At 41.1% G+C, this 11,704-nt stretch overlaps 1 protein-coding gene across 1 annotated transcript; it reads left to right on the top strand.

Annotated features, from left to right (window-relative positions):
- Positions 1-1,782: 1,782 nt before the first annotated feature.
- On the top strand, positions 1,783-9,578 carry FBXO5 (F-box protein 5). Its single transcript, XM_019550062.1, has 4 exons — positions 1,783-2,508; positions 3,621-3,711; positions 7,031-7,204; positions 9,108-9,578. Exons 1-4 carry the CDS (start codon positions 1,799-1,801, stop codon positions 9,357-9,359), a joined length of 1,227 nt encoding a protein of 408 aa, XP_019405607.1. The 5' UTR covers positions 1,783-1,798; the 3' UTR covers positions 9,360-9,578.
- The last annotated feature ends 2,126 nt before the right edge of the window (positions 9,579-11,704 follow it).

The following is an 11,704-nucleotide window of genomic DNA, read 5'->3' on the forward strand; positions in this document are numbered from 1 at the left end:
CTGGCCTCTGCTGGCAGACGGTCCCCATGGCCCGCAGAGCTGGACTGCATCTCACAGGCACCACATGGGACGCTTGGCAGAAGCAGCTCCAGCCATCTGGCACTGTGCAACAGAGCCTGAGTGAGCTATGCTCTGATGTTGACGGCTCCAGCCATGGGGCAGTGCTGAGCAGGCAAATGGGCTACTTCTGCCTAGTAGCCTCCAGGGCCTAAGCACAGCTCATCCAGCCCAGTCTCATGTGTGTGCATATCCCCACCCTCTCCGCCCTGGCTCCCAGGAACCCTGATGGCTGGATGGGACAGGCTCCATCCCCTGCCTCCACAGCTGTGGATGCAGCCAAGCTGGGGCCGGGTTGTGCATGTGTGGCCCTCAACAGCTCACCAAGACTTGTCAAATGGTACTCCAGCCCAAATATTTGCTCACCCCTGTGTAAAGACCTCTGAGGAAGGGAAGGTAGTCCTTTTTTTGATCATTTTTGGAGTTTTTCTGTAGACGGTGAATTTCAGAAAAATAAATGGACCAAGAAGTTTGCTATCATATTAAGCATGCAAAAAGTTAAATGGTTAAATAATAATTATATTTATACTGTTTGTTTATACATTTTCCATTTACCTCCTGGTTCAGTGCTGCCTTCTGGCAGAGGAGTGGCTCCAGCAAGGATTACCCAGGAAGTGGCACAGATCTAGGCTGCAGCATCGCTGCAACAGGAAGGTAGCTTGTGGTTACCAGGGGGAGTATAGCCAAGCATAGTTGTGCAATGGACCCAGCTGTCCTTAAAGAGGAGTGAGCACAGTGGTGGGACTGCCATCAGGTGCCATGGGCAGGCTTAACAGAGACAGGTTCCCCCGCATAGCGCCCACAGGGGCTCCCGTCTCCTGGGACTGGTGGTCCTCCAGCCCAGAGCCACAGGCATCACCTCTCTCCTGACTGCCCCCCAGTGGTGGATAGATGTGCTGCATAGGATTGTGCCTGAGGCATCCACTTGTGGGCTGAGCACCCTCTGCCAAGAGCTGCACCAAAGCAAGCCCTCAGCTGAGTGGGAGGAGCACGGTGCCAGCCTGGCTGCTGGCAGCATCCAGATGGGCCAGGGAGTAGTGTGGCAGCTGTCAGGGGTGGGTGGGAGTAAAGAACTAGTAACTGGGACTTCAGGCATAGATGGGCTGGAGGCACTGGGCACCCAGCAGACAGGAGACCCTGTGGGTGTTGTGTGGAAAGGGGTGCCTGGCTCCATGAAGCTGTGACACCCAGTGGCAGCCGTACTGCTGTGCTTGTTTGTATTTAAACCCTACTGGCTCTACTGTTCAACTTTTACTGTGCTCCACTCTCCCAGGTAACTGGCACCTGGGCTGCTTCTGCAACAGCAGACAGTGCAGAGCTGTGGACACGGCCACCCTGCACTGCCACTGTTGGCACCACTGCCTGCCCACTCCTACACTCAATGTGGGGAGCCACAGGCTTCAGTCCTGAATGGCAGCAGAACTCCCTGCAATCCCCATGCTGCCCTGCCCCTCTGCCACAGGACTGTTTAACCAATATAATTAAAGGAGTTTAAATGGGTAATTTTTAAAACAATGTTTACATCCCTACATCAGATACAAGGAAAACTGGAGCAAATGGTTGCCAATATAAAATATGTACTCTGGTTTTGTGTATGCTTTGGGTATAGATGTTTAAAGAAGGATGGAAGCCAAACAGTTTGTTTGCAATAATGTGTGTAGATTAATGTAAAGAAGATTTGCTGTTGTTTTCCCCTAGTTTAACACTGTTATTTTTTTTGCAGGATACAACCAATAAAATAATGAAAGCAAATCTTAACCATTCAATCAAAATGAAATGCGATTTTAATTGTAACCACGTCCATACTGGATTCACCCCATTAAAGCCTGATGCAGCAAAGAAGAGAGTAGAAGAATCTTGTGCTTCAGATAATGAAATGGTGACTTGTAAAGGCTGTGCCAAAGAGTGTCATAATCTACTGCATAATACAAGCCCAAGAAATCTAGACCTGAAAACTGAAGGAAGGCCTGTACATAACAAGGAAAACCAGCAAGTACTGTGCAGACTTGGGGAGGATGCCCATGAAATGGAGACACTGGAAAACAGTAGGATTAACGAGGACAGTGGCTACTCCTCTATGTTAAGCAACCAAAGTAATGATCCAACAGACCATGAGGACAGTATACCATTGGCAGGAAATATCTTTGATACACCAAAACACTGTCTTATAAAGAACCAAAGCCAGTTACAGCTTCCAAAAAAAACCTCACTGCCAGTTACTCATTTGGAAGAATTAGTTTGCTCAACTTTGAAAAAGAGCGGTAAAAGAAATCTTGGCACCTGGGCTACTGTGGACAGAATTATTTCCAGGGAAAGCATTGGACTTCAGAATCTAATTGGCAGAAAAATGGGATTAGATAGAATAGACATTCTCAGTGAACTCTTCCGAAGGGAGTTCAGACATCTTTTAGCAAACGTTTTAAGGCATCTTGATGAGATGGACTTAATAAAGTAAGTTTAATAACTTTCTGACTTTAATTGTGAAAGTGAATAGAGCAGTGGTACTTCAGACTGTAGTTTCTGAGCTAGGAGTACCTTTTGAGTGTACCACTGCTACTTTTCACAAAAAAGAATATTGAACCTGTTTTACTACATTGATTAGTCTGTTCTACAATCATGAATAATGGAACATGTGCTTACTTTTTCTAAACTATTCTTCCCTATTGTACTGTATAAATATTAACTAATGTTTTGGTTTATATGGGTTTTTTTTACTTTTAACTGGACAGTATTTTCTACAGTTCAGCTGTCTGTCTGTCTGTTTCAGGAGCTCCATGAACAAATGCAGGAGCTCCTGGAGCTCCTGAAACAGTCTGAGTATAGAGGTAGTAAGGTATTTTGGAACCATAAAGGATTTTGCTGTTTGCTGAAGTACATGACTTTTGCATTTTAGTCAGTGTTATGCTTTGTACTAATAATTTTGAAAGTGTAAACTTTTAGCATATGTAGATTTTGTATATGTACATTTTATATGCTCTTTCATAGGAAAACCTTCATGAAAAACACCTATCAAGGAAGGGTTTTTCATCTACTCGTATAGATCAGTAGTTTGCTAGCCAGTTTCAATATTTAAATAATTGCCTAAAACAGTGAAAATAGAAGTTCCCCAAAATATAAACACGTTTTATTTTCTCAGAGAGAGAGAAATAGAATACATTAGGAGTTAACACCCAGTCCTAGTTATAAAGCATTATTTTTCTGACTTTTGCTTCTTTTATTAATTCTTCATGAAAAGAATAAAACGGCGAATATAAATGACAATATTGCCACGCTGAATCAAAATACCAACAAATTGTATCTTGCCTCCCCTCCCCCCCGGCCACTTCTGTTATAGTTTTCTTTTGTCTGCTTAAATGATAAGCTTACAGGGACGGGGACCTGCTACCTTTTATATTTGTGCAATGCCTAGTTTAGTGTGAGTTCAGAAAAAGTAATTTCATGTTTGGGTTATTCTGTTTCTTGAAGAGTGGTATTTTTTATTACTAGATTTGAGAACAATTATTGAGCAACAGTTTTACGATTATTTCTGCACAATGACTAAAGTGCTTGTGTTTTCACTACAGTGTTGCAAAAGTAAGCACAACATGGAAGAAAATTCTGCAACAAGACAAATGGGCTTCCCAGCTGTATAGTAAAGCAGTAAAACACATATCTGTAAGTTCCTACCTTCGGAGTTTTAATCTAACTCAAAAGTGCCTGACCTGTTGTATCGGCACTGCTTGTGGCCCTCAAGGGTAATGCTATTAAGGAAATTCCTGTTTGAATATAAGCTGGAAATGTATTTACTATACACTTTGCAGTGATTAAATTGAAGTGCCCCTAACTTCCTGTGAAGATTAGAGGTTCTGTCAAGTGCAGCTGTAGATATAGAACCTTGAATGAAGCCTTTAATAAACATTCATAGATTACAAGGCTGGAAGGGGCCTTGGAAGATCATCAGGTCCAGCCACCTACACTAGGCAGGAAAGACAACTGGGGTCAGGTGACCCCAGCAAGGTGACCAGCCATTCTCCTCCTGAAGATTTCCAGGGTAGGTGACTGCACCACCTCTGGATGTAGTTTATTCCAGTCTGAACACCCTAACTGAAGAAGTTTTTCTTAATGTTGAGCCTGAAAGAGTCTTCCATGAGTTTGTGGTCATTACTTCTGGTTTTCCCCACGGGTGCCCTGGTGAACAGTTGCTCATCAAGCCCTTGATGTATTCCCCCGATGTAGCGATAAGCTGCTGTCAGGTCCCCTCTCGGCCTTCTCTTTTTCAGGCTGAAGAGTCCCCGGTCCCTTAGCCTTTCTTAGTATGGCTTGCCGTGCGAGTCTAATCATACGGGTGGCTCTTTTCTGGACTCTCAAGTTTTTCCACGCCTTGTTAAAGTGCGACACCCAGACCTGGACACAATACTCCAGCTGCGGTCTCACCAGTGCAGAGTAAAGCGGAAGAAATATCACTTCCTTGAAAACATGCACTGTCTTTCCTCGCAAGCAGTGATTCCAAAGCCTGTCTGCCTGCTGCATTGCAGAAGAAAGAGAGTAGGTCTGATCCCTTTATTTGGCTGCTTCCCTGTGAGCCTCTGATAAGCCTGGGAATTTTGACTGATGCTGTTTGTGCCTGGGAAAGTATCTAGCAGCAGATGGTTCTGTTCTTCCCAGGACAACCACTTGGGGACTCCAAAAAAGAGGAAGGAGAGAGGAAACTTGTTGAACAACCTGTTATGAAATCTCGGCCCAAGGCAGATGTCCTTCCAGCAGTGAATGAGAAGATTTATGTGCTTTTTTCATATGCTTCAAAAATAAACTTATAAGAAGTAACTATTTACAAGCATTATAAAACAAATTACTTCCTGGTCAATGTGAGCATGCACTACGAATAGGCTTGGCAGGATTTGATTTTTGTTGATAAACATCAATTTCACCTCACACAGACGGACAAAAAAAATCCATTGTTCATAATTGAAATTTATAGAAAAGGGATGTAAGAGAAGTGGCTGATTGTGTGTGTGTGATGACAGGGGGAGCAGTCCTACAGAACTGTGCAAACTGTAGTTTAGACTACAAATCCCAGAAGCCCAAGAGGACTGGGAACAAAGGAAAAGGAAGTAACAAAGTGAATGAGGGAGCTATGGTCAAGCAGAGCTGGGACTGATGGCACCTCTGCCACTCAGCTGGCAGCAGTCCTACAGTAGTTATATTTGTCATTAATAAATTGCTTGCCCCCCACACCCTTAATATCACTCAATCCTGAAAATTTAAATTGATAAAAATCTAATTAAATACTTAAAAGTAAACATCAATATCATCCACTGAAATTTTTTCAAATTGAATTCTGCCAAGCCTAACTTGAAGTATGCCAGAGGAGAGGGCTCAGTGATCCAGTTTTGCAGAGTATCTATGTTTTTGTAAAGCTGGCCCTTTTGAAACATTTCAGATGTCTTTGAAATGTTTCCACTGTTATATTTGTCTACCCACTGACAGCTGGCTCTACTGAAAAGCACTTCTTGACAGTCTGCTTCACTACCCCTGAGTTTGCAGGGTAGAGAAGAGGGGGTGAGAAGAGCTGTGGGATGCAGTAGATTCCTGTTATGCCCCTTACCTTGCAAGTACTCTGCTGCATGTAGCCACAGTGATTTGGCAGGGGTTGTGTGGTAAGGGCCTGAAGGTCTGTCTGTGGCTGAAGCACTCTATTTTTTAAGTGCTTTAAAATGTAGTTTCATTTTGAAGAATCAAATGCATCCGTCTTCTGGCTTTAGATTCTTAGCCCCAGCATTAGGGGCTGCTCAGATACCAGTGGTCTCCATGACTGTCAACTAGGTATCAGGAAGGCATCTTATACCAGCCATGCCCAGCATCCAGCAAGTTTATGAGAGATGGTAATTGAGAGATGGTAATATGAGATCCAATTATGTTAGCCTTGGTGGACTCTTGATTCCAAAGACTAGGCATTTATTCCTGAGTGGTGCAAAGGACATGGAGCAGGCTAGAGAAGATACCATAAAAGATTGTGACCTGTTGTTTTGAACTGTTGACCTTAAGCTGAAACCATTGGACACCTTTGATACAAATACAGGTCCCATTACATTTGCTTCTTTCTTTGCTAATCTTGTGTGCAAGCCTGGAACATCTGAACTAGAAGTTTACTTTTTAGGACAAAAAAAATCACAAGCATTCCTATCTATCACAACAGAATTTCAAGAAAAGATTCTTTGGAGAGATTTAGAAGTTTACCGGAATTAAATTGCAGATTGTCTAAAGGAAAGGATTTTTGTGGGTGCTATGTTTTATTGGACCAACTCCATGGTTGGGACAGTTTTAGTCAAGCTTTTGAAGAAGAATGTACTGCATTCAAAAACTTGTCTAAGTCAGTGATTCTCAACCAGGATGCCATGGCATTCTGGGGTCCCTTGAGATTCTTTGAGAGGTTAGATCATAGAGTGCAACACAATGTTAGCATTGTTGGGTGTGCAAACATGATTCACAAGATAAAACCAGGCATGATGTTAAAAACATGTTGATTTGTTATAGTCTTTCTGAGTCGGTATTTTCTGAGGGGTGCTTTGAATCTAAAAAGGTTGAAAACCATTGCTGAAAGTCTATCCAAACTATGCAGTTGGCCCAATAAGAGAGATCACCCTCAAAAATCCTTACCTCTCGCATATTTTCTGGATCATCATAGCTACAACATTATTCCTGCACTACCATGATTTAAACGTCTAAAACCATTGTTAATTTGGAAATAACTTGCAATGTGATTGAAGATTTTAATGGACTGCCTCGCATTCTCATGTGCACTTAAAATTGTAATGATGGTAAACTGATCAATTAGCTAACTATCCAGACTCAGAAATATTGGAAATCTAGTGGCCAGAGAGAGGCTTAAGAATACAACCCCGTTACTCTTAAAGGCACTCAAGTTATTTTATGTCAAACTGAGTTGTCAAAGAGAAGCCTTGTTAAATTTTAACCTCCTTTTACGTCCCAACAGGACAGCAAAGCAAAACCCTCAGAACAGGCTGCAACGAGGGAATATGTTCTGTGTCGAGCAGCTTTAGCTTCTGTTCAGAAAGCAGTACCACCAAGCATTTCATGCAGGAAATCATCCAGAGCCAAAGCACCCAATCAGAACAGTCCTCACAGCAGACTTCTGGAGTTTTCTGAGGTAACTGTCATTTGTTTTCATCTTCAAGTATGGGCGTGCTGTCAAGCATTTTCAATATCTAGATTTATCTGACATCCAAAACGGCCATTTCTGACTTAATGAAGTCTGCTGGGACTATTGTTTGGCCACAAATTCAATTTATTACCCATTTAGAAATGTTTTTGAGATTTAACTCAGTTGAATAAGTTTCTAAGTTTTAAAAGTCCACAGTAAAGTTTCCTCACTAGGAAGAGGTGTCCCTAACTATTAATAAATTGAGTTAATGCTTTCATCAAGTTGTGGAAGTAGTAATATTCAGTATATTTTTTCTTTAGCTATTGCCATTTTTTTGTTGCTTTTTAGTGTTTTGCTGATGATTTTTTTGCTGCTTTTTTCCAAATGAACTGCAATATGATTTAATCTGTTTCTTGTGGAAATAAAATTATTTAAAATATTGGTGTACATGTTATTTTAGTCAAATATGCAAAAAGATATATATGACTAGCAAACTTTTTTTCACTGAAATATAATAGTTCTTAGCCAGATTAAAGCTACCCTGTATTTGAAAACTCATTGTACAAATAAACATTACTTTATAGTGCTAAAAATGTGACAGCATTATTAGAAACAAGAGTATTTGTGACTTAATTAGTTTTCATTGTGCAGGTGAGAGAAATGTGTTATTTTGTATGTGTGTGTGCATACACATACATATACACACGCCTATAAAGAAAATAGATTCTTAGAACACTTATCTTTGATACCACTGACATAAGAAGTGTGTTTACATTACACAGATACAAATTTTCAGGCATAATGATTTGGAGTGCATCTGTTTTTAGGCTAAGACCATCAAAAAGCCTGACACTGAAGCAATTCAACCTTTGAAGGTTAGTCTAAGCTGTGTAGATTGAACCACTAAGCAAGGGAACATTCACTTTTGATTCTGGAAATGCAGCCACATGCCTGCAGTGGCACAGGTCAGAAGCCAGGGCGTGCTAGAGTACATCTCTGTGCTCAGTTGGAGCAGACAAGTTGGCCAAGTCTACCCTGCCCACTTGCCAGGGGGGGGTTTACAGGGGTGGTGCAAAGCATCTTGGAAAATTAAACATACAGTAGTATAAGTGATCATAAACTGGTTCAAATCTGTAACAGAAGAGAAGTTCAGTATACATGAACCACTTTCAAAACGGCTGAAACTTTTAAAATAAATATGGATGGAAGTTGTATAACTGATTTAGTTTAAATCAGTTTGTTGAACTTCTGTCCCAGATCTTCTGCAGATTCAAGTGAACTCACAGCCCTCAACATCCCAGGATGCTTTGTATCTCTCCTGCAAACCTCACTTCACAAGGTGGACAGGCTAGCCTTGGCCCAAGTGCTGTGCTCCAGCGGAGTAGGGAGGCATGCTCTAGTGTTGCCCAGCTTCTGGCCTTGGCCACTGCAAACATGTGACTGCATTTCTAGAATCAAAAGTGAATGTCTGTTCACTTGCTTACCAGTTCAATCTATGCAGCGTAGACTAACCTGCAAAGGTTGAATTGATTCAGCCTCAGGCTTTTTGACTGTCTGTACTTATCCTATGATAGCTAATCCAGGCATTAGAATAGTAATATTTTAAAGACTACAGTGAAAGCCTAACAGTTCCCTGTTCCTGATTACTATACCAATGTTATCTTAAGATCATCTCGAGTAGCCCATCAACATGTGTTTTAGGTGGATTAATCTCCATAAAATCCCCAAAAGAATTCCTACCTAAGTCCCAATTTGTGTGTTGGTAATTTATCTTTCAACAGAAGAGGGAGATATGACTGCATTATGTCCCTGTTACAGAGGAAGGAGAGAAACTGGGAATGGTATATATTAATTTATTCCTGTGATTTTCTTTTTGATTAAAAAAAAATTATGTATATTTTCTTAATAGGCTGCCAAGACCTTGAAAAACACCGAGAGCTTTAAAGTCTGCAGTCGCTGTGGCTCACCTGCAAAATACGACTCCTATCTACAAAGGGCAACATGCAGCCGTGAAAGCTGTAACTTTGACTTCTGTACCAAGTGCCTATGCAGCTACCACTGTGCCAGAGACTGTATGAGTAACAAGCCTGTGAAATCTAGCTTTAATCTAGGACCACTTCCCGGCACCAAAAAAAGCAAACAGCATTTGCGGAGGTTGTGACCTGTTGTGCTCGTAGTGGTGACAAGTGCACTGGAATGGTTAATTCCTACTCAGAAGATATCCTGACAGAAAAGTGAACATGGAAGCGCTTCTTGTGAATATGTACTTTTAAAAAAGAAAGTTGAATGTAGAGCCATTTCTTAGTTCTACCCAATTTTAAAACTTTGTCCAATTCAAAACATATTTTCCTGATATATACATTTAAAAGAAAAAAAAATGATGGATTCTACAGCATCTTTTAAACAGTGTTCTAACCTATCAGTCCTAATCTGCAATGTCCCTATTTTTAAATTATTTTGGGAATGTAGTCTTAAGTGTCTTCAATTAGTATTTTTCAATGGTAAGAGGGGAGAAAAGAGCAACATGTTTTTAGAGAATGAGTATATTTTTATAATTGTTGCTTTTATTACCACAGAATCGTCTTTTTAAAAGTTTTCAGTGGGAATTTGAATTTGAATGCACACATTAGAGATGTCTCTTATATAAGAAAAATAAGTTATGGTGGGCCCTTTATTATAAGGACCTCTTTGGGAATTTGTCACCTTGCTACAGTTTAAAGTTTGAAAGTTGACAACATCAGCTAATCTGATGATTTACCTGAAATTAATCTTAGATTTAGTTGATATTTCTTCATTTTCCTTCTTGTAAGATGAAGAAGCTGCAGACTGTGATAAACCTGTTACCATACCCTTCCCTACCAAAAAAGTAAATTGGGATAATATGTGGCATTACCAGAAGAAAATCACATTGGTTTGATTTTCCCTTCTTTCATAATTATATGTTGCATTTTAAAATTCTGTATATATTTGTAAATATTACTTTAAATATTTTCTGTGCGTCTTCTGTGTTGTGAATGTGAAAATAAATTATGCGTTTTCAAAAGAATTCATGAAAAAACTCTACAATACTTGATTATATTACATCATTTCTAGAGTTTAGCCCTTCTGCACTGCCCAGTCCGTACAATTTAAGTTTTTAAACCAAGACTCTACTCTAATTTTTGTGTAAAACCTCTGTTAGATTCAGTCCTGTGGTGGTCTACTTATAACGTCTGTAATGTAACATCCAAGAAAAAAACCCATAATAGGTGGCAGATGTATTGGAGGCTTAAAAATTAGCACCATAAACTATGTAGACCTAGACTACCAGCTGACTTAAAGTATAATTTGGCTATCTCTGCAGAGACTTTTTCATTGCCCTTAAGTGCCATAAAATGGCCAGTTTTGAAGCAAATAAGCTGTAATTATCTGGATGTTTGCAACAACCTTTAGGCCCTTACATCTTGACTAGATAAATAAGAGGTATTAAGAAGGCAACCCAGTAAGTTCAACTGGGCACATCTACACTAGATGCTCTACTCTACATTAGAGCAAATTACTACGTCACAGTCTACACATGCAGATGCTTATTGCACAATAATTTGCTCTAATCGCAGTAAATTTGTTATGTTTAAATATAAGGAACAAATTTACTCAGGAGTAATTACTGTGCAGTATGACAAATGTAGACAGCCAACTGGAAGCAAATGTGTTCTCAGGCAGCTGGGAGCGGAAGATTGCTCCCTGACCCTGGGCACAGCCTGCTTCTAGGGGAAGCTCCACCACCAGAGCCTAGGCTATCATAGAGCAGGGACTGGGAGGTCCCTGCTGCTAGGGCAGGGGTACATTATCCCCACTCAGGCTCCAGTGGTGGAGCCTGTCTTGGCAGTAGGCAGCTCTGAGGGGCAGGGAGCAATCCCCCAGCCCCTGCCAGGAAACAGCTGTCTCCTGGCTCCCTCTCAGCCCTTGGTCTAGCACCCAGGGAGGGCTACCCTAGAATACCCCTGGCTGCTGTAGGGGGCCGGTGCAGAGTTGGGGTCGGGAGCAGACTGCTGCCATGAGCAGCAAACCTGCTTCTGTTTCCCCACAAGTGTAGGTGCTCACCTGGGTTGGGTTTACTCTGATAAATTACCCTAGAGTAAACCCATCCCAGAGCATTTGCATGTGTAGATATGCAATCTAACTTTTTCCTCCTCTTGGATCTGTCCACAGAGCAGTATCAAAATGCTACATCCCAGCTAAGATAATGCTCAGCCTTTTCACCCCTTCATAGTAGCAACAGTTTGCATAGTGTACAAGATTGACTATTTATGGTTAGAAACTGGTTATCACAGCTAAAGTTATGATGATCAGAACACAAGTGATTGCTTGAGCCTGTCTACACTAGTACTTTTCATCATTTCAGCTCTATCTTTAAAATGTTTTTAAGGATAGAATAATTTTCCTGGACAGCAGGAGGGGTTTGCGTGGGAGATCGCAGCTCAGGGAGGAAATACAGAAACTTGTATTCAGTTCCATTTGCCAGAT

This window comes from Crocodylus porosus, unplaced genomic scaffold (assembly GCF_001723895.1).
Source record: "Crocodylus porosus isolate Cpor-Errol unplaced genomic scaffold, CroPor_comp1, whole genome shotgun sequence".
Lineage (NCBI taxonomy): Eukaryota > Metazoa > Chordata > Crocodylia > Crocodylidae > Crocodylus > Crocodylus porosus.

Bases quoted from the DNA above. Each gene is read 5' to 3' on its own strand.
- FBXO5 (XM_019550062.1), top strand. From the start codon at position 1,799: ATGAAAGCAAATCTTAACCATTCAATCAAAATGAAATGCGATTTTAAT. The intron at 3,712-7,030 runs GTAAGTTCCTAC...ACGTCCCAACAG, and splicing joins AAGCAGTAAAACACATATCT to GACAGCAAAGCAAAACCCTC. The intron at 7,205-9,107 runs GTAACTGTCATT...TTTTCTTAATAG, and splicing joins GACTTCTGGAGTTTTCTGAG to GCTGCCAAGACCTTGAAAAA.